Genomic DNA, 22,972 nt, shown 5'->3' with positions numbered 1-22,972 from the left:
GACTAAGAACAAAGCAGGAGGCAGGGAGTTAGCATTCACTAATTATATGCTTTCACTTAGGACAAAAGGGATCCAACAGGCAAGAGAATACAAGCAACAGTAATGATGAAGAGAGAGGTCCTGCATTATTTGTTCATTAACTATTTATTGAACATCTACTGTTTGCAAGGAACAATGCTAAAGAGGGAACCATAGCGCCAAAACTACTGAGGCATCTAGGTATTACCTTGTCAATCCCTTCATTTTATAAGTAAAGACACTGAGGTATAAAGAGAGTAAGTGACTTAGTCACAAAAGTCACAAAGTCACAAAACCAATTATTGGCAGAGCTGTGACTAGAAACATGGTGTCTTGACTTTGGAGTCCAGTGTTCAAAACACGGTGTCTTGACCTGAGTCCGGAGTCAAGTATACAAGACAAAATCACCAGCTTCACAGTGCTTAAAGTCGAATTGGAGAGATACTAAAAAACAGAAATGACTAAATACAAAGCAATTTGTGGTAAGTGCCAGCTGAGACTACCAGGTTAGTCAGAAGCATAAAAAAAAAAGGGACCACTTCCAGCTACTGTAATCAAGAAAGCATAATGGCTCATGGAAGGGCATTGAAGAACAGGAATGGTTTTGAAAGGATGATTTGATGGGAAGAAGTATATTCTTGCAGAGGGCATCATATGAGTCAAGATCAGGAGAGGTAGAAAAGGAATGGGCATTCAGAGAATGATGATGGGTCCAAACTGCCTGGATGTTGTGCTGAGAAGTGGAGGTTAGGCTAAGAAGGTAGGCTGGGGCCAGAATGCAGACAGATAGCCTCTGATGTCAGACTTCAGAGAGAGGTGTAACACGGTCGGAAACAGGGCTTCAGAGAATTCTTCTGATAACTATATGCTCAATGGCAGGGAGGGCAAACTGGAAGACAAATTAAGGAACTCCTGCAATATGAACCAATAAGGGCCAGAAAAAAGCAACAGAAGAGCTAAATTTGAATGAGAATCCTATACTGAATGACCTCAAACCTGAGAAAGTAGAACAATTTCAGAAAAAATGATGTAAGCCATAAATCTTCAACGTGTTTAACTTGGGATTTGTACATATACTTGGCTATGTCTCCAAAATTCACCCATTCCTTCAAAGGAGACAAATCATCATTCCCATACAAATTGACAAGCTTTTTGTAAAAAGAACCATTTGCTATGAACATTCAAAAAGGTGCACGTTTACCAGAGAAACAGTTCAGCATATAAAATTGCCTGGAGTCAAATTTATAAACTTAACATTGCATAACTCAGACCTTCACAATCTACCTGTGCATCTTTACAAGAGTATCTTTGCCAAAGTACACATGGTCACTTAAAAAACAAATCTGCTCTAATGATTAGATTACTGAAAAAGTATAAACTATGATTTACTCCGTACCCCACAATGTTCAGACTTTAAAAACTGGAACATTTAAGTCATTAAGTTACCATCTGTCAATTCTACCAAGGTCTAACAACCACATGATTTTTAAGTTCCTCATAACTTGCAGGAAGACTGATGAAGACAAGATCGCATAACAGTGCGGAAAAGAACAGCTGACAAACTGCACAGGTAACTTTCAGTTCTACTGACCAAACGAACTGCATTTGCCCTAAATACTCTTCAGACTCCTTCCCTAAAAATGTGAGCAAAGTATATTTGGGACATCCCATTGACAATTTAAAGAAAGACCTATAAAGCCACTGAGGTGATTAATAAGGATCCAAATAAGGGTTAATAATTATATTCTCAGGAACCTCCCTCCTCAACGTCTCTTGGCTGCATGACCTGAAATCATAATGAGGTCGATGGGGATGCAGGGAAGACAACCACCTCAGGGACAGCAACTTCAAAAAGTTTCCTCAAACTCTTAACTAAAAACCTATAATCAAGAAACCAAGAGACAATTCTTACCATCAATAGGTCCTTTGAGAATATCATCAATTATTATTTTCACATTTGCTCTATATGAATACATGGAATTGTGAACCCTACAAGTAACTTGTTACTTTTTCTTTCATCTTCTCTTTTTCATTCTTATTGCCAAGTGCCTGGCCTTAGGTGACTGAAGCTTTTAATATTTCTTGCCAAATCTACTGTAAAACTGTCTCCTAACTGACCTTTTTGCCTCTAATATTAAAGACCATGAGTACATCTTTAGATCTGTTTATTTCCTTACTACACGTTGTTATGTTAAAAGGTCTCTCTGCAACATCTCAGCCTCTATTACCACAGCCATTTCATTATGGTGGTTCCATCAATTCAGAAAAACCTAACAGATAAATGGGAAACCCTTCAGCACAGATTTCAAAAACAAGTTCCCCTCTATTCAAATCCATTTCCTTAAAACTTCAATCAAATGTACACTTCTAGGATTCTCCAAAATTCTGTGTTTTACGAATTACACCTATTTACCTAAGCCCTTTGTATTTAAAATCTCTGCATTCTAAGAGTCAAAGGAACTGTAGACTGATTCTGCCAATTAATCAAAATGCAGAAAGTTATCAAAGATTCTATACCCATTTCAGCTAATATACACTGTATACACTGTGTAATATACACTAATATATACTGAATTTCAAAAATGACTAAAACTGTAGTTTAAAAAAACTCCTCTAGGGGCTGGCCCATGGCACAGTGATTAAGTTCGGCATGCTCCGCTTCAGTGGCCTGCGTTTGCAGGTTTGGATCCCAGGTGTGGACTTACATCACTCATCAGCCATGTCGTGGTGGGGATCCACATATAAAGCGGAGGAAGACTGGCACAGATATTAGCTCAGGGCTAATCTTCCTCAGTAAAACTAACTAACTAACTAAACTCCTCTAATATAACTGAATTTTGAAGACAAAAGCATCACCATCTTCAAATAAATGGCATAACATCCTATGTTCATGGCTCAAAGACTTAATACTGTTAGGATGGCAATACTCCCCAAATCGATCTACAGATTCAACATAATCCCATCAGAATTCCAGCTGACTTCTTTTGGTGATCCTAAAATTCATATGGAAATGAGAGGAACCAGAACAGCCAAAACAATCTTGGAAAAGAAAAGCAAAGTTGGAGAACCCACACTTCCTGATTTCAAAACTTACTTCACAGCTACAGTAATGAAGACAATGTGGTACTGGCATAAGGATGGAAATACAGAACAGAAAGAAATATGGAACAGAACTGAGAGTCAAGAAATAAACCCTCACATTTATGTTCAATAGATTTTTGGCAAGGGTGTCAAGACAATTCAATGGAGAAAGAATAGTCTTTTCAACAAATGGTGCTAGGACAACTGGACATCTGTATACAAAAGAATGAAGCTGGACTCACCATATACAAAAATTAACTCAAACTGGATCAAAGACCTAAATGTAAAAGCTAAAACTATAAAACTCTGAGAAGAAAATATAGACATAAAACCATGTGACCTTGGATTAGGCAATGGTTTCTTAAACATGATATCAAAAACACAAGCAACAAAAACCAGATAAATTGAACATCAAAATTAAAAATTTTGTGCTTCAAAGGACACTACAAAGAAAGTGAAGACAACCTACAGAATGGGAAAAACACTTGCAAGTCATATTTGATATGGGACTTGTATCTAGAAGATATAAAGAACTCTTACACTCAATAATAAAAAAAGCCAACTAAAAAATGTGCAAAGGATCCAAATAGATATTTCTCCAAAGAAGAAACACAAATGAGTAATAAACACATGAAAAGATGCTCAACATATCATCAGCCATAAGGGAAACGCAAATCAAAAACACATGAGAGTTAGCCCTGTGGCCTAGTGGTTAAGTTTAGCACACTCTGCTTAGGCAGCCTGGGTTCGGTTCCTGGGCATGGACCTAAGCCACTTGTTGGCGGCCATGTTGTGGCAGCAAACCACACACAAAATAGAGGAATGTCAGCTCAGGGCAAATCTTCCTCAAGCAAAAAAGAGGAAGATTGGCAACAGATGTTGGCTCAGGGTGAATCTTCCTCAGCAAAAAAACCCCACCAAAAAACAAAAAAAACAACAACAAAAAAAACAAGGAATACTACATCATATCCACTAGGATGGCTATAATCAGAAAAGTGGATAGTAACAAGTGTTGTCAAGAATGTGGAGAAATGAGAACCTTCATACACTGCTGGTGGGACTGTAAAATGGCGCAGCTGCTTTGGAAAACATTCTGGTGTTCTCCAAAATGCTAAAAACAGAGTTACCATTTGACCCAGCAATTCCACTTCTAGGTACATATCCAAGAGAAATGAAAATATATGAGCACGCAAAAACTTGTACACAAATATTCATAGCAGCATTACTCGTATCAGCCAAAAAGTGGAAACAATCTAAATGTCCATCAACTGACGATTAATAAAAGGTGGTATATCTACACAATGGAATATTATTTAGTAATAAAAAGAAATTAAATATTGATACATGCTACAACATGGATGATCTTTTTTTTTTTTTTGAGGAAGATTAGCCCTGAGCTAACTACTGCCAATCCTCCTCTTTTTGCTGAGGAAGACTGGCCCTGAGCTAACATCCATGCCCATCTTCCTCTACTTTATATGTGGGACGCCTGCCACAGCATGGCTTTTGTCAAGCGGTGCCATGTCCGCACCCGGGATCTGAACCAGTGAACCACAGGCCGCTGAGAAGCAGAACATGTGCACTTAATCGCTGCGCCACCGGACCGGCCCCTGGATGAATCTTGAAAACATTATGCTAAGGAAAAGAGGCCAGTCACAAGAGACCACATATTATATGATTCCATTTATACCAACTGTCCAGAATAAGCAAATCTAAAGTGTCAAAAAGCAGATTAGTGGGCTGTGGCGGGCAGGGAGTGACTGCTACTGGGAACAGGATGTTTATGGTGGGCGGGTGGGGGGGGTGGGTGATGAAAATGTACTAAAACTGATTGTGGCTACACAACTCTGTGACTATACTAAAAATCACTGAATTGTGCACTTTAAACAGGTGAACTGTATGGTATGTAAACTATATCCAAAAAATGATACCAGAAAGAATCAACAATTTCACAAACAAGTGCATTTTATCGTATGTAAATTATAACTTCATAGATTTACAAAGAAAAAAAAAGTCATCCTTTTTTAAAACCATTCCAATAAGCAGCGTATACATATAACAAACCCAATGGCCAGATAGTCTAATGAGATATTCTCATTTTGCTCTAGTCTACATAAAAAGTACGTTACCCTTCTACAAACGCATCCAGTTTAGCCAGTTCATCCGACAAACCAACCAAGACATCCAGTGTGCCAACCTACAAGGGAAATACAGCATTTTATTACTTAGGTTTCACATCCTTTTTTTTTTTTTTAAAACAAGATGATACCGCGGGGCTGGCCCCGTGGCCGGCCCCGTGGCCGAGTGGTTGGGTTCGCGCGCTCCGCTGCAGGCGGCCCAGTGTTTTGTTGGTTCGGGTCCTGGGTGCGGACATGGCGCTGCTCATGGGACCACGCTGGGGCGGCGTCCCACGTGCCATGGCTGGAGGAACCCACAATGAAGAATACACAACTATGTACCGGGGGGCTTTGGGGAGAAAAAGGAAAAAGAATAAAATCTTTAAAAAAAAAAAACAAAAAAAAAAACAAGATGATACCCCATCTTGATTTGAAGGGCCTTAAGTTCTCCATATTTTATTTCATAATGTGCAAGAGTGGTTAAAAAATGTTTTCCAGACATTTCAAAGCTGTTTATGTGTACGAGATAATCCTCTAATTCATGGGTACAACCACCATTTAAGAAGCGAAGACTGCCAGGCAGGCCCGTGCCTCTGCCTGCACCACCCAGCAACAGTGCAACATTTGAAGCCATGGTTTACAACAGCAGCTCTTAAGCAAAGGTCCGTGACCATGCCCTGGAGGGTCTGTAACTGAATTTGTAACAAAACTGTTACGTGTGTAAATGAGCACGTTTTGGAAGAAATGTCTACAGTCTCTATCAATGTCTCCAAGGAATTTGTAACTCCTAAAATATTAAGAATCAGTAATTTTAAGTATTTCTTAAATGAGTGCTGTGTATAACTGCCTCATTTAGGTAACCAACAAAATATAAATATCATGATCTTTTCTAAAAGTTCAGTCAAGCTTACTGGCAAGCCTGCTTCACTTTGAGGCCGCTAGATTACTGATCTTTAATGAATGTTAAACAGATGGACTAAATTAAATAACTAGGTTAGATTTGCCAAGTATGATTAAAGAGGTGCAATGGTAAAACGTGTATAACATTAGTGAGCATTATATGAATTTAATAACAGAAAAGTGGATTCACTGTGATATTTAAGAATATATAACTAAGATTTTTCACTTCTGCAAGTCACATTTGTGAATGTAATATATCAAATATTTTCCTAAGATTTAGAAAAGCACAAAAACTTGGGAAAAATGTGATTTCATTTTGGTAATTTATTTCTAAAATCTCAATTTCCTCCTTATCTAAAAACTGAAGATTAGAAAGAACAGATAGATTTCAAATTATGCCAATGGCTAGGGATGGGAGAGTTTTCTTTTGAAGGAACCTCATCTCTACAAGAAGGCAAGTGGAGACAACTGCCCTCCCCTTCCTGAAGAACGCACACACTACTTTGCACAGTGCAGTTTGACCTTTAAGTCAGGAATGTTGAACTTTGAAGAAATAGCAAGATTGTTGTTCTTTGTAGTTGCCGCGTGCAATTTCTCCCATGTCTGCTGACATGTTTTCTCCCCAGGAGCCGATATAAGCCAGAACTCAGTCATGTTTGTTACCAAGTATTTGTTCCAAAATCAAGAGAGACTCTGAAAAGTCAAACAAAATAAAACAAAAAATACATTTAGTATCATTTGTTTCTAATATTTCACAGTCACAGGATAATTGATAAGTATAACCTGTTTCAAAACTAATCCAACACTGGCATATGACGCGAAACAAAGTCAAATTTAGTTACCTGGAAGTAAATCCCTGTACAGGTTTCCTCTGCTACTTTTTTTTTTTTTCTGCTGAGGAAGATTAGCGCAGAGCCACCATCTGCGCCAATCTTCCTCCACTTTTTTTTTAACATATAGGTTGCTGCCACAGCATGGCTGACAAGTGGTGTATGTCTGGGCTCAGGATCCAAACCCAGGCCACTGAAGTGGAGCATGACAAACTTAACTACTATACCATGGGGCTGGCCTCCCCTGCTACCCTAATGTTCACTTTATGCCACTTTGCTTTTATGAAAGACCTACATTAGTACCTATTTTTGATAACCGAAAGAAATCCAAAGAGGATTTTTGCTTGTGCGAAAATAGCATTCAGCTTTTGTCTAGCAGTGAGCCCTCATAGAGGCAGCATGCACCATGAGCAGCAAGAGTGCTGCTGCCAAGCTCCTTCCCCGGGAACTACACCAAGCATCAGCCGCCGGAGCTCTTAACTGTCTGTGAGCATCTGTGCTGTAGCTTGATTTATTTTGGTAGGTTATTTTTGGGGTCTGCTCAAAATTTTTCCCATATAAATTAATGGTAATTGCTTCTTCACTTTAGGCCATTCTGGCTTATGAAAGGTTTCAGCGGATAGTATGGGGAGCCTGTAAATGGTAAAAGGTGAATTACTTATGATACTAAGAAAACAAGATGATAAAGAACTAATACACGAGATATCTAATTTTTTTAAAAAATCACAAAATATCCTAAAATGGATTCAAGAAGTGAGACTACCCAAAACACCAGCCACCAACAGTTTCATTCCACAAAATGTCATCCATACACATCCCTGGCACACCAATATGTATTCCTAACAGAAGAACTTAGCTTTGGTCCACAGCTAACATCTTCCTTTGAGATGTTTTTCAGCTGAGCTGGGCTTTCGCCTCACAGAAATGCAACTGCAAACCGCTCTACACCAGCTCTGACCCGACTATGGGAGCATCGGCTGTGCAGACGGACTTGGAGGCGACCTCTGCTCCATTACCACACGTAAATCTCCACCACTGCGTGCCTCGCTAGGCACCTTCCAGTAACATCTTTAAACCTCTCTTAACAATCCAGATCTTCTAAGTGATGGTATTTTTTGAAAAACTGAGGTTTTATCATAATTATTTATACAAGTGGTTCTCTTAAAAAAAGCATATTTGATAACACATTAAATATGTGTCATGTTATACCTCCTCTCCTCCAAAAATGGCAGGTGATAAAATCAATTGTCAAGTTCCTCCTGATGATACTGTTAAATTATCTAAACTGCAGCTTCTTCAAAGACTGTAACAATATGAACTATTACAGCAGATGTCACTATCATACCATTTAGAGTTCTAGAAAATCTTTTTCGTCCAACAGATTTCCAAAGGATTTAAAGAAATAAGAGAATCCCATTTTCTCATCTATAAATACCTGCCCTAAGCTACTTCACAGAGGTTTTATCAGATCAAATGAAATAAAGTCATGATAATGCTAAACAAAGCTAGAGTCCAGAAATGTCTAGGAAAACTACAGAAAGTTCTCTAATTCCATCTTTTTACTGGAGCCCTCTCTAGAGCCTGTTTGGAGATGAGGAGGAAACGGTGTCTTCTGTTTGTACTGTGTTATAACATCTAATACATTATCTTATTGAATTCTCACGACAGCCCAATGAGCTAGGTAGTAATACTCGGACACATTAGTAATTTACCAAGGTCACACAACCGGCAGATGAGGTTCAAATCTCATTGTGTTTGACTGTAAGGGCCATTTTCCTTCTGTTGTGTTATGCTAGGAGAGAGAATGTTCTGTATCCAAGCTCACCTGAGCTCTCCTACTGGAAGAGAGATCCACATGCAACCTTCAACTCTTTCACCCTATGCTTTCTTCCAGGCTCACAGCACCTTGTAGGGCTAATGAATTCCACTAGATAAAGGGATGTGAGCTTCCCTTCCTTCTTCTTTTCATCCAGGATCATCACAATTTCTAAAACAGCATCACCCAGCATCCAAAACTATCCTACCTCCTATAAGGAGCAATGACTCTCCAAACAGAAAAGCAAATTTTTTTTTTTTAAATTAGAGATTCAAGAGACCTGGAGATCACAGAGGAAAGGGCACAAACTTTGGAGTCTCAGAATAGTTAACTATCTGACTCTACCCCTCTACTAGGTTCCTCATCTGTAAAGTGGAATCCTACAAATCTCTTGACAGAGCTGCTGGAAGGAACGAATACAACGATGAACCTAGATCCTCTCCCTCCCACCTGGCCTCCCTTCCTGGGTGACTATGGGCTGCTGTCCCAACCCATCCTACCACCAAAGGCTATTCCCAGTCCCAGGTGGGAAACACCTTGTTTACTTAATTAATACCTTATAAAGGCCACCATTACGCACTTATCCCACTATCTTCCCTCGTTTCTTCCTCTCCTGACTGGGAAATCCTGAAGGGCCAGAAACTTTTCTTCTGTGAAGCCCTAAAACCCAGCATACACAATTCCTGCCTACAGCAAGGACTTAATAAATTGCTTGTTTTATTAATAAATGAAATGTCATTATAACAATGACTCTGAATCAATCAAAAAGTCTGATCAGAGAAAAAATAAGGGCCAAAAAATATTTAAATTGTATTTTTCTTCAATTTTTTTTATCTAGAGTCTTTCAGAAAACATCCTAATTTTAGAGTAGCTCATAAAATTAAAAATTGGTAAAGTTGCAGATTACTAAGCCTACGTCTTTTGTTATTCTAAGGGTGAATACAGCCAAAAATATGAGAGGGCTTGAGAAAGAACCTATTTGTACTTTAGGCAAAACCATGGCCTCAATTCTTCTATCCCCTAGTCAAAGCAAGCTAACTATAAGAAGAGCCTGATGGGAGACACAAGCTACTTAAGTATCCAAGGACGAATTTAAGAACAGCATCAAGAAGTCTTTTGCAAAATCCCTTTTTTCTCTGTTTTTAAACAATGTCCACTGTTATCCTCTCACTTATACAAGTCACACAAATTTCTCCTTGAAATTGAAGAACAATTTAAGCTCAGTCCCAAACAAAATTTCTCTCTGCAGATGTGTATATCTATGTTTTTGGTCAGAAAATGAAATCCATGTTGCTAAAAACATTTCCCTTTTTCTCTCAGCTGCGTAGAAAGAGTCAAAACTAGTATCCACTGGTTACCATCTCACTAAGAACATGGACAACTCCAGCTCCTCTGACTACTTCGAATGACTTCTGTTTTTATTCCTAATTATTTCCTTTTTTCATCTTGTGTACTGGAAGTCAGGCATAAATAAAGCCAAATCACATGCTAACCAAGAGAGGAAATTATTAAAAAGGCACACCAATTAAAAGTTGGAGTTTCTCAAGACTCAAACCTAGGTCTAAGTCCCTCTCTTACGTGTGTATAAACGTGTGTACACAGTTTCTCTCTTGATGATCTTATCTACACTCAAGGTGATTCTTGTCTAGATGCTGAACACTCTCCCAAATTTCTGTCTCCAGCCCAGGCCCCTCCCCAGCATCCAACAAGTCTCCACAACCGACTACAAGACATCTCCACCTGGATGTCTCAAAAGCTCCCTAAGACTCAACACTTCTAGTCAAACTCATCATCTCCTCCCCCAAACCTGGTCCTGAGTTAGTACAGGTGTACTCCTGAAACATTAGACAGTGAGAACTGTCAAATGTCATCAAGATAGCAGCAAATATTTATTGGGCACTTCCTATCTACTAGCTCCAGTCAAAACACTTCACATGTATTAACTCATCCATACCTTTAAAACAACCCTACCAGGTGGGTAGTAGTTACAAATGAAGAAACCAAGGCATAGAAAGTGCCCCATATATTATATGACATATATAATATGTCTCATGTCATATATCATATGAGAGCATATATGCTAAGGATGAATGTATTATATGCTCTTATAGTACCTTCTTTTCAGTATTTCCCTGAGGGACACTTTTTATTAATGTCTGTCTTCCAAATAAACTGCCATGAGGATAAGTGGAAACCATGATAGTTTTTGCTCAAAACTGTATCCTCAGTACCTGGCACAGAGGCTGGTATGTAAACCCTCAAAAATTATTTGACGAATATTCTTGAATGAATAAATAACTACAACGATTAAATGAAATAACATAGTTAAAGTATCTGGCTCATAATTGGTTAGTTCCCTTCACTTCCCCCATATTTTTAAAAAATCTTTATTGAAATATAATTTATATACAATAAAATACACCCATTATAAGAGTACAGTTCGATGAACTTTTGACAAACGTCAAACCTGTGTAACCACCACCAAAACCAAGATTAAGACCATTTCTGTCACCCTAAAGCCTTCCTTCACACCTGGTCCCACTCACTCCCCATCCTACTGTGAGCCCTTGGCAAATGCTGATCTGCCGTCACTACAGATTCATTTTTCCTGATCTAGAAGTTCATTGTACATAGAAGCAGATATTATGCACTCCTTTGTGTCTGGCTTCTTTTGCTCGGCATGTTGTTGGCGTTTGTCCATGTTGTGTGCATCAGTAGTTCATTCTGTTTTATTGCTCAGTATTCCCTTACATGAATATACTACAGTTGGCTTTTCCATTCACCTGCTGATGGACACCTGGATTGTTATTGGTTTGGGGCCATTAAGAACAAAGGTGCTATAAACATTCTTCTACAAAGATCTTTGTGAAAATATATTTTCATTTCTCTTGGATAAACATCTAGAAGTGGAATTTCTGAGTTGAATGATTAGCATGTACTTTATAAGAAGCTGCCGCCAAACTGTTTTCCAAAGTAGATAGAACATTTTATAACCCATTAGCAAGGTATGCAAGTTCCAGTTGTTCCACAGGCTCACCAACACTTAGTGCTGTGAACTTTTCAATTCTGATGTCTACTTTATCAATTTCTTCTTTTATAATATATGCTTTCTGTGGCATAAGAAAAATCTGCCTACCCCAAGGTCACAAGGATTTATCCTACTTGGATTTCACTGAGCTTCTCGAATCTGTGTTTTCAGTTTTCATCAAATTTGGAAAAATTTCATCCATTATTTTCTTGAGATATTTTTCTGCTTCTCTTTCCCTTCTTTTGAGACAAAAATCAAATGTTAAACCACCTGATATTGTCCCACAGGTCAACAAGCTTCTATTCATTTTTTCAGTTTTTTCTCTCTGTGCTTCAGTTTGGATACTCTCCTGCTATATCTTCCAGTTTGCTGAACTTTTCTTTAGAGTAATCTGCTATTTATCTCATGAAGTGAATTTTTCGCTTTAAATATTTTCTTGAGCTTTTTAAGTTCCTTTTTTAAAACTTTTCATTTCTTTCCTCACGTTCATGTCTTCTGTTAAATCACTGAGCATATTTATAATTCACAATGTTACACTGTTAATCACTGGCTTTTGTTGTGTTCCTTTTAAGAATGCTGTACTTTGTTCTGACAGGCAGTTAAGTTACCTAAGGATCAGCATGATCCATTCAAGGCTTGCTTTTAAACTCTGTTAGGATGTGTTTAAGGTTTCACTCTAGGGCTAACTTAGCTCTGCTACTAAGGCCTGACCTGGGATTCCACTGGATGCCCCAAGTATGCAAACGCCTCCCAACCCCACAAGCCCTGATGATTGTTCAGTTTAAAGCTTCCTAGTCATTCCTTGCTGGCCCTCCTGCAGAGACGCCCATATAGATGGTGGGTGTTCTGACTAGCTCCCTGCTCTCTGCCACTCTGACCTGCAAATTCTAGCCAGATAAGCCCTCCCCAACTCCATTCTCCTTAACTCAGCAAGACAGCAAGACCAACATGCTCTGCTTGGCTTCCCCCTCCTAAATCATGGTCCAGGGAGTGACTCCAGGCAGAAAGCCAGAGGGATTATAGAGCTCATTTCATTTGTTACTTGTCTCTCATTTCCTACACTACCTGTTGTCCAATATCTGGCAGCAGTTTTTTTCATATATTTTGTCCAGTCTGGTTGGTTGTGGTGGGAAAGCAACTATGGTACCAGTTAATCGGTAAACAGCCTTTTGATCTCACTGGGAATTACAGCCAGAGAAAACCCAAACGCCAACTTCAGGAAACACAATGTAACGGCCAGAGCACTGCACTGAGAAGATGAGGACGGGAATCTAATCCCAGTTCTGCATATCATTGTCCGCATGAGTTTCTTCAGCTGTAAAACGAGAGGACTGGATTACGATATCCAGGATCCCTTTCTGCTCTTATATGCCATGAATCTATATTGCGTGAGACCCAAGACTTTTTTTCTATTTTCTTGTTAAGTTCCTCAGGTAATTCAGATGATCAGTCAGGTTTCAGAACCACTGTATTAAAACAGACATTCTCATGATTATATAGGGAATTACATAATGATTATACATTGACTATATAGTGAATGTTACAAGAAATGACAAATACTCTTTAATAAGATGGCTAAATGTTACATCATCATTATCAAGAATCACACAGTACTGTTAGTTCTATAATACAGAAATGATTTTTGTTCTATGGAGTTTTAAAACCTTAAATATATCAACCTACTTTTTTGCATGCTTCCTATGGCGACTTACAAACTTAAAACGTAAGTAAAAAAGCAATATGGTCTATGAAATCAAGTACAGGACAAAACAGAACCTGGATAAACTCTTGCTTTGCTCAAGAAATGCACAATTTTATTTCATTTATGAAGGACAGAATACAGAGGATTTTAAATGCCCTAGGTACAAACAGCAGGTGGCTTTGTGACCACAGTGTAGAGTTCTGATTTATTCCCAAAACTTCTTGAAAAATTTTTCCAGCTCTAAAAAAAATTGCTCTAGGCGAGAGAAGGCTGAGCAACTCACAAAAATGTATGCCCCTAGTCCTGCTTCTTTCTTGGAAATAAAACTGAAATTTGCCAATTGTCACCATCATCGTTACCAGCCTCCTTGTCTGAGTTTTTCTGCCTTATCCTCACCATCTTCCTGACCTCTCTATCCATCTTGACCTAAGGCCTGCCTTCAGTTCTCTTTCTTACTTGCCTCTGCTCAGACAGTCCATTTTGCACAAAACAACTTCTCTCTTCCCATTTAAACCAACTCAAACTTCCCTGAACAAAAAGATTTTCCCAACTAAGTCCAACCAAGCACCAAACTCATTAATATAATCCCAAACTGCTACTCCTTCAACCCGTATGTCCATTTAAACCCACATAATAAACTGCATTTCAGCAGACATCTATTTTGTGTTTTATCACATATCTCTTAATTGACCGTAACTGTTTTCAATTTACGGTCATATCATTCATCTTCACCAAATGTTTTGGGTGCTTAAGTTCCCAGACCCGTGGTAGGCTTTGAGAAGCAAAACAAAAAGATGTACCCCCTGTCCTGAAGGAGCTTACCACGGTGTGTGTAGATCTGTATAAGCAGGTAGGTCCGTGTGTGCAGGGAGGGATGAGGGAAACGATGCTAATGACAAGATAAAAAAATCAAAGCAGAATACACTGGAGGCATAACAGAAACGCTAGTCAAATTTTTAAACACTTCTATTTTATCTGATGCAGTAAGTATGCTGCTTTAAAAAAAAAAGTAAAAATTCTTTTTCAAAATGCAATGAAGGAAAGGAGAGAAGAAGGGAAAACCTGCGTTCAAAGCTCTGAGAGTGTTCATTTACTGTATCACCCACTTCTGGGAATTTGAAGGCTGTGGATTATTTTCCTATCACAATTGATTTGAATATAAAATAAAAACAGTAAAGCAATAACTATCACAACACCACAAAAGGTGGAGATACTAAGCCCGAACAGAAGAGCTACTTAAGCATCTCTTTTATGAGCCTGACCCAAGACAGAGGCAACCACAGAAAACAGTACAGCACCCCACTTAGTGCTCCAATAATTAACTGCTTTTAATGCTTTCAAGAAACCAACACTTTAGTCTCTGAAATGCAACCATCTTTCACAGTAAATGAAATTTCACAATAAATTAAGGCTGAAGGCAGTCTACATGCAAAACTTCCTTTTTGCCTTAAAAACACCAAGTTTACTAAAGTGGCTTATTTCAACAAGCACAAGAAGGCATACCTCAGATCAGTGAAACATCACACAGCCTTCCAATCGTGGCACATCAACTTTTAACAGAACTGATCAGTGTAAAACATTTACCACAATCCATTCATTTAAAAAAGTTGCCATATCCTCCCCTAGAAATTAACACTATACAAATAAAAAGTTAAAAATATCAATTTCCTCTTTGAATGTTAAAATTCTATCCTTCAAAACAGAAGCATCTTAATTGGGATTGCAGGAGGGGCTTGCTCATAATAAAACTTGTTTAAAAGTTTCCAATAACAAAGGGGGATTTTACCTCTCAAGGAATACTTTCGTGATTCATACAGAATGAAATTTAAAAATTGTCAGAACATATACCTTCTTTAAATAAATAAACTTCTGCATGTTTTCTTTTCAACTGAAAGAGTATTTATAAATGCTCTGTCATCCTATAAAAGCTTGCCTGAATTTCATGCCACAAACATACTTAACTATAAGACAATTTAATCTTTAATAGATGTATTATATAAACAATTACCATGTCTTTATTTCAGAGTTGGCTACAAATAAATTTGTAAAAACCAAGCCTTACCCTCACATAGATGACTATCATACAAACAGAAACATGTCTGGGTGGGTTAGGGAGGTAACAACACATTATACAATGTTAAAAAATTTCCTGTAGTTTCTGGTAAAGCTGGCTGGATTGGTAGACATGGCAGGGGTGGGAGGTGTACACCCGTTACTGAAAGTAATCATCAGAACTTTCTGAGCTCCCAGAGACTTCCTCTATCCCTAGGCACCTCAACAACGCCCCAAAGAGCAAACAACTCCTTCCATGCCAGGGGATTCCCTGAGTCTATGCACATGGCTCCCAAAACATTACTTCCCTTTCCTTTTTTTCTGGTATTTTATAATAGTGACTGGCCCACAATACCACATTCCACTGAAAGGTGCTGGTATCTCTAACACAATGTATTCTAGCCTGAAATCCATCAAATTAAAGACTTAAAACTAGTCTTCCCCAATCCGTCACTCTGGTAAGCTTGAGATTCTGTTCACTACTAATGACAACCACTTATTAAATATGTACTATGTGATAAGCACTTCAATACGCTAAGCAATTTTGTACTTAGTTCCTTTAAAGAAGATGTTATCACCACCCCTGCTCGCAGATGAGAGAACAATTAATGACCACACAGCTAATGAGTGCATACATTTTACATGCCAGTTTATTAAAATACTACCCTTAACCTCTCTATCTCCAACATCAGGTAGAATGCCTGTCACTAACAAGCACTGAGATATCTGTCCAGCAAATAAATGATGGCACCACATGCAGTGTTTTGCAACCGAATGGTACCTCTCCCCCGAAAAGAGTTTGGAAATACATGGGAGTGTTTTAGGTTGTCCCAATGTGGGGGTCACTATCAGACTTTAGTGGATGGGGGCTAAACAAGGGACACTCTTGTCCAAAATGCCAACAGCATCCATACAGAATCACTAAACTATAGGCTGGTTCATAAAGAAAACCTTCCATGGTAAAGTTAATCCCCCTGTTAATTATCTTAATTTATGAAGTAACTTCTTATTCATTGACAGTTTGCTTAAAATATCTTAAAAGACAACATCAATCTCTTTAAATAACACCTTTTTTTTGCATTTACCTGCATTTTATTTTGAAATACACACACACCTTATTTTAGATATAGAGCTAATGCTCCATCCTTCTTATCCTCTGATGTAACCAAAGCACCTCTCCTTCATTGCCCACCTGGGTCCTTTCTGAACTCAATAAATAGCAGATCTGCACAACGATACAACATTAGAGGGAGATTTCCCACTGGAAAAGAATTTTACTTCATTATCAAGAATATAGCGTGAAATTTCTAGTTCCAAGGGTCACTCGTGTCAACAGGAAATTTCAGACTGCCCTGGTTCATTGCCTGAGCTATCTTTCCAAAGGCACTATGCTAATGGTTTCTACTACATCTTAGAAACGTCAATGAAATAGAAATGTAACATGCATTAGAATATAACTAAAATGGTATAAAATTCCACATCCAAAGGATGAGAAAGATTTACTGCTGCAAATACAGCAGAATACACACAAGAAGAAAATTTAAGTAGGAGGTACTTAGCCAAAACTGTAGCTACCCCTAAGCAGACTCAAGTTCAAAAGGAAGACTGACTGCCTGGGGGACTGGTGAACCACAAGGACGTCCTTTTGCAAAGGTTTACTTTGGCATTCCACTTTTGCTCTTCGGCCAAGGAGATTATTTCACAAGTTGTGGAAATAATCACAGAATCAGATTTTTGAAGCCCAAAACTTTCCTTCTAGGTTATAAAAACCAGTGTAAATGAGGCTCCTAAGACCAATATGCCAAAAAAATGAGTATTTCCTGCCCAGTTTTAAAAGCAGAATTACACTAACCACCCAGCTCTCACCATTTACTTCAGTCAGATCGCAAGTACTGTTTTCTTTAGATTTAATCTAGTCCCCGAAGGTGTACCAAACAGAGAAAGATCCTCCAGGAGTTCTGAGACACAATCCTGAGGCTCGGTCTTCAGGACAATCCCAGACTTGCTTGTTGCCAAAGACCCGTGATTAACAACTTGAGCACCTTCAGCTCACACTGGTCGCCCATTATCTCCTCCAGCTGAACTGTAAATTGAACAGCTTTACCCAAGCTGACAGAAAAGCAGTTTGTAAAGCACTGGCCCAGCACTGCCAAATCCCCTGAAGCTGTCCTACTAGAAAAAGTTCACCCACAGTGCTGAATCAAAGATTACAACGCACTTCAAGAAACTCACCCTTCTCTCTAGATGCGACTGTGGGAAGTACTGTGGAGGTGATCAGCAGGAACAATACACCAGCAGGGAGAAGACCACGGAAGTTATGCCAAACTTAGACAAATCACTTTCTCTCTGTTTCTAGTTCCAAGGGTCGAGATAGGTTCCTATCTATAGAATGAATAGCATTTTCATCTACTTTCTCTCAAAGACCTGTGAGAACAAAATAAACATGAAAGGCAATCGAGTCCTCCCTGTGACTATCTGTTGTTCAATAAAAGGTATTCTGGAGTAGATGACGTTACTGACGGGTAAGCTGGAAAGCCAAAACAGAGTTTTGCAAAGGAATCTCCCATCAACCCCAAAATGATCCAGCCTCCCCGGTGGACTTCAGAACTGCTTAGGGGGTAGTCATAACCACCCTCAGTGAAGGGTGCAAATAGAATCTAATCATTCATTCCCTTCTCCAATTCCTTAGCCCCTCTAAAAGCGAGTACAGTTTAACACTCTCCTTAATTCCTTAGTGGAGAGAGAAGGAAAGTATCTTGCTTTCAAATCCTTCACCGGCTCCCCACTCCCTACAGGAAACAGTTTAAATTGCTTTGCCCTCTCTTGGTGGGATTACAACAATGTCCTCCTGAGGTGGTCTCCTCTCACTCACTTTTGCACCCTACATTATCAACAAAATTTTCTTTTCAAAAACCATGTCTGGAGCCAGCCCTGATGGTGTAGTGGTTAAAGGTTGGCGCTCTCACTGCTTCCACGGCCCGGGTTTGTTTCCCGGGCGTGGAACCACACCGCCCGTCTGTCAGTTGCCATGCTGTGGCAGTGACTCACACAGAACAACCAGAAGGACTTAAAACTAGGATATACCACCATGCACTCCGGCTTTGGGGAGGAAAAAAGAGAGGAACGTTGGCAACAGATGTCAGCTCAGGGTGACTCTTTCCCTGCGAAAAACCCCCCGTGTCTGACGCACTCCACTGTCTGTAATCTTCACTGGCTTCCCTCTGCTTTTAGAATAACAGCTCTGCTGGGCCTGACCCCCAGTATTCCCTCACCTGCTTCTCTCACATAGCTCCCTCCCAACTCAGCCATGCTAGCCCTCCTACAACTTCTCAAAAGATTTATTCATCTTCACATTGACATACGCCATTCCCTCAAGCCTGCACTGTTTTCACTTACACGTTCACACCCTTCACAGATGTCAATTCGAAAGTCATATCCTCCAAAAAGCCTTCTTTGAACCTTCTATAAAGGGCACAGGCTTGACAAATCTTTCACACCACTCTGTTATTCCTTCAATGAACATTTCACACTTGCGTGACTATTTATTAAAATCCATCTTCTCTCCTTGACTGTAAGCTCTATGAGAGAGTCTGTTCTCTAAACCCTAGCACTCGCACAGTACCTGGTATATAACACAATAAATATTAGTTGAATGAACAAATGAATAGCATTCTAGTGTCTTCATTATCTGACCCCAACTTTATTTCCCACTTCTCCACAATTCAAATCCGCCACAGACCCGGACTTTTGACTCCCCTAGCAGCACTCTTTTACCTCATCTTGAGGCCTTCAAATCCTGCGGCTTTCCCTGCCTAGAAAGTTCTCCCCATTTCTCTCCACCTTTTCAGATCCCACTGGCTTGCCAAGACCCAACTCTAGTTACCATTCCCTCAGGATATTTCCCGATAGTGCCAGTTCACATGTCTGCCCCTGCTCACAATTCCAAAGCACTCAGCATTCTCTTTTGATAATTACATATAACCTCACTGTATGTCAATGTATCGTGTGTGTGACTTATTTCCTCAACACTGGCGAGAACTCCTAAGGCTGGACTGTTTACACGCGACTCCTCCACTCCCAGAGCAGTGCTAAGGACTGAGTGCTCACTGAAATATTTTATTTTTCCCTAACATACCAGATTTTTCCTCTGAAAAGAATATTAGCTTCCCCTTACTCCTGTTTCTCAGGTGATTCAATTAGCCTTATGTAACTCTCTCCTCAAGTTCCTTTTCAGGGGTTTCTTGCCTACCCTTCCCCCATTCTAATAAAAAATGGTTTGAGCCTTCTGGATTCTTGTTCTTTCTCCCGCCTACAAGGGCCCTGCGTCCTCTGTGAGGGCCCCCTGGCTGCAGTGAGGGGCCCCTAGACCCTTTAAACTGCCCTCCGCCTTCTCACAAGCGCGTAAACCCAGTGAAGGCTCTTCAGCTCCCTGTGACCTCACATACACCACCCGAGATCCTCATCTGGGCCACTCTGTCACCTTTCATACCCCTCAATTAAAGAGGCGGGGATTCGCTGTGACCACCCACCCAAACGAAGGAGAAATGTACTAGACTCTCAGTGTTTCTCCTTTCTGCCTCTCCTACTAAGTACCCCCTGGGGCCCTTTCTCTTCTTCCCTCCTTCCTCTTCCTTAGAGACGGAACCTAGGCCCAAGGCTGCCACAAACCGGCGCCGAGAAACCAGACCCAGCCCCCCAGCCAGCTCCAACGCCACAGCCTCGGCCCCTGCGCCCGCCCCCAGCCCTCCGAGGCGGCGACCGCAGCGCCAGCGCGGCCTAGCCGGGACTCCCCATCCGGCGCAGCCATCGCTCACTGACCCAGCAAGGTGTCAAACGAGGAAGTGGCAGCAGGAACAGGTACAGAGGCAGACAGCCCGGCAGACGTTAACGACTCAGCGCTCCATCCCTCCTGGGCCTATGCTCCGGCCTCACAGCTTCCTAGACCCCAGCGCCCACGGAGCAAGTCACGTGCCAGCGGAGCAGTCAGCTGACCGCAGGGCTCGCCGCCCGGCCTATGCGCGCACTGCGCAGCCGCCGCCGCCGCGACCTCCGGAGGGGGCGGGGCTGGGAGGTCCCCTGGGAGGCCGGGAGACAGGAGTGGGCGCTGGCGGCAGCTTTTTGGGATGGGCGGGGTTTTTCGCTTCTCGTAGTGTCCCGGCGGAGTCTCCTCTGCCGCTTGTGAACGTCACCGCCCCCATCCCTAACGTTACCCCACTTCTTCAGGTTTCTGCGGGTCAGAATTTGTCGCCAGCCCCTACACAGGCTGCTCTGCTCGGGGTTTTCTTCCGACAGCTCCGCTCCCTGAGTAATATCCTTAATAGTTCCCTTCACTGATTCACATTTTCTTTCCAGTCCACTTCAAGTTAATTCCATAAATGTTCATGGAGCGTCTTCTGTGTACTAGGCATTGTGCTGATTTTGTAGGGTTATGAATCACTTCTTGCCGTGAGAGAGCATGTTATCTGGTTCAGGGGTGTGTGTGGCGAGCGATAAACGTCATAAATAGCTGCAGCCACAGTAGATAGTGGGAAACCAAGGAAGGTTTCAGGACAAAGGCATGGACAGGAGAAAGCATATTCTTTGGGGGAAAATAAGGTAGGAAGCTGCTCTTCTGAACCCTGCATATTTCATTGGCTTGGGAAGATAGCTGGTATTATTCTAATTTAGGACATAGTTTTAGAAACAGTAGACAACTTGGTGATTTTCTAATTTAGTCCTTTTAGATTTGCAGATGAGGAAGGTAAAGAACCAGCGGTCACAGAGCTGTTTAGTGCAAGGGAATAGATGTATCTGATTTTAAATCCTGGCTCCACTACTGACTAGCTGTGTGACCTTAGGCCTCTAAACTTAGCTTGTTCACCTGTAAAGTGGTAATAATACGTACCTTGTAGAGGTATTGGGAGGATTAAATGAAGTATGCATTTAGCACAGTACCTAGCATATAAGAAACACCCAGTAAATGCTCACCCTTATTGCTATATACTACAGAGACCCAGATTTTCTGACCTATCCTGTGCCTTTTCTGCTGTTGTGTCCCTTTAGAAATTCACCACAGAATTTCTTAGAGCCTCGATATTAGGCTCTAACAACCAACCTAACTATCCCCGACCTGATGCTTTTCACCAATTTCGAATGAAGTTCTTGCAATTCTACCAACCAGTTCTATAACCCAGCTTTGGAAACTTGTCAGGAACTCCACAGGCTTTATCTGGCATCACAAAATGGGCCTAACAATATTTTGTTAGATCTGTACTGTCCAATAAAACTTTCTTCGATGATGGAAAGATTATTCAGTGCTGTCCATATGGTACCCGCTAGCCTTATGTGGCTATTGAGCACTTGAAATGTGGCTAATGTGACTGAAGAACGGAATTTTAAAATTTATTTCACTTTGATTAATTAAAATTTAAATACCCACAGGAGGCTAGTGGCAACTGCTTTGGACAGTGCAATTTTAGAGTCTGCATTTGAAAGTTTTTGGTTTCTTTATGCTTGTGTGTGGCCCTGAAGCAGAATTCTCATCTCAGTTTCTGAATTTATAAACTTAAGTGCATCTGCTTCTGAGCTCCCAACACTTTCCAGCATTTTAAACATCATGTTTTACTTGAGAGGTAGTATAATGCAGTGATCAATTAATATTAGCTCTAATTATTATTGGGCTTAGCATATCTCATTAAAAAATCTAGCAAACGTGTTTCCTACAAGCAGGGCATGATTGCTTTCTAATAGCTTCTAGTGGTAAGAAACTGCGTTTTATCGAGGAAAGCTCGCTTTTCTATACTATGCATAGGAGCATCTTAGATTTCTAAGTATGTATAACAGGCATTCCACACCTTTTCCTGCATTTCCAACTGTCTAAATATTCCTATCTGGAAGCACCTTCCAAGCTTAAAACACAGAAAAAAATGCATAGGGAAGATTTATTTTTCTCTTACAATTTTTTCAAGGGAAAAAGATGAATGTTTTAATTAAAGTGGGGAAAGTATTTGAAACTAATATCATAGTAGGAATCAAAATCATTTTTCACCCCCCTACAATATTTAAAATATCTTGAAAGTTAGTACTGGTGTTCCCCTTAGAAAAGGAAATGTCCTTGTTTAGGAAAATACCTTGATAAACTAGCAGAGTGGAAGATAAACTGAGAGCTTGGGTAAATGGAGACCAAGAAACTAAAGATGTAATTAAACTAGTTTCCAATAGAGATTGGAAAGGAAAAGAAATTGGTGGGTGAAGACACAAGAGGAAGGCGTAGGGAAGTTAAGGGAAGAGAGAAGAGAAAGAGAAAGCAACGTGGTAAACGACTTGTAAAAATAGGAGCGTTTAGAACTCCATCGAGATTGCTTCAATTGCTGTGATGTAAATCCTTTGCCATCTACCCAAATCTTTAATGAAGTCTAAGCTCAAGTGCTTTATATGAGCTATTTTTTT

General features: G+C 40.2%; 1 protein-coding gene across 4 annotated transcripts in view; it reads right to left on the bottom strand.

Annotated features, from left to right (window-relative positions):
* Positions 1–21,039, bottom strand: part of ATP6V1C1 (ATPase H+ transporting V1 subunit C1) — a 42,369-nt gene extending 21,330 nt beyond the window's left edge. For 2 of the 4 annotated variants that reach the window (XM_023648793.2, XM_023648796.2), the window contains exons 1-3: positions 20,363–21,039; positions 6,639–6,809; positions 5,229–5,296 (exon numbers count right to left, since the gene is read on the bottom strand). In XM_023648793.2, the coding sequence (XP_023504561.1) occupies positions 5,229–5,296; positions 6,639–6,770 (200 nt within the window). In that variant the 5' untranslated portion in view covers positions 6,771–6,809; positions 20,363–21,039. 4 annotated transcript variants of the gene reach the window in all.
* Positions 21,040–22,972: the final 1,933 nt, after the last annotated feature.

The sequence above is a fragment of the Equus caballus genome, chromosome 9, assembly GCF_041296265.1.
Source record: "Equus caballus isolate H_3958 breed thoroughbred chromosome 9, TB-T2T, whole genome shotgun sequence".
Taxonomy (NCBI): domain Eukaryota; kingdom Metazoa; phylum Chordata; class Mammalia; order Perissodactyla; family Equidae; genus Equus; species Equus caballus.
The sequence above is the reverse complement of the archived record's forward strand: the minus strand, read 5'-3'. Positions and strand labels throughout refer to the sequence as shown.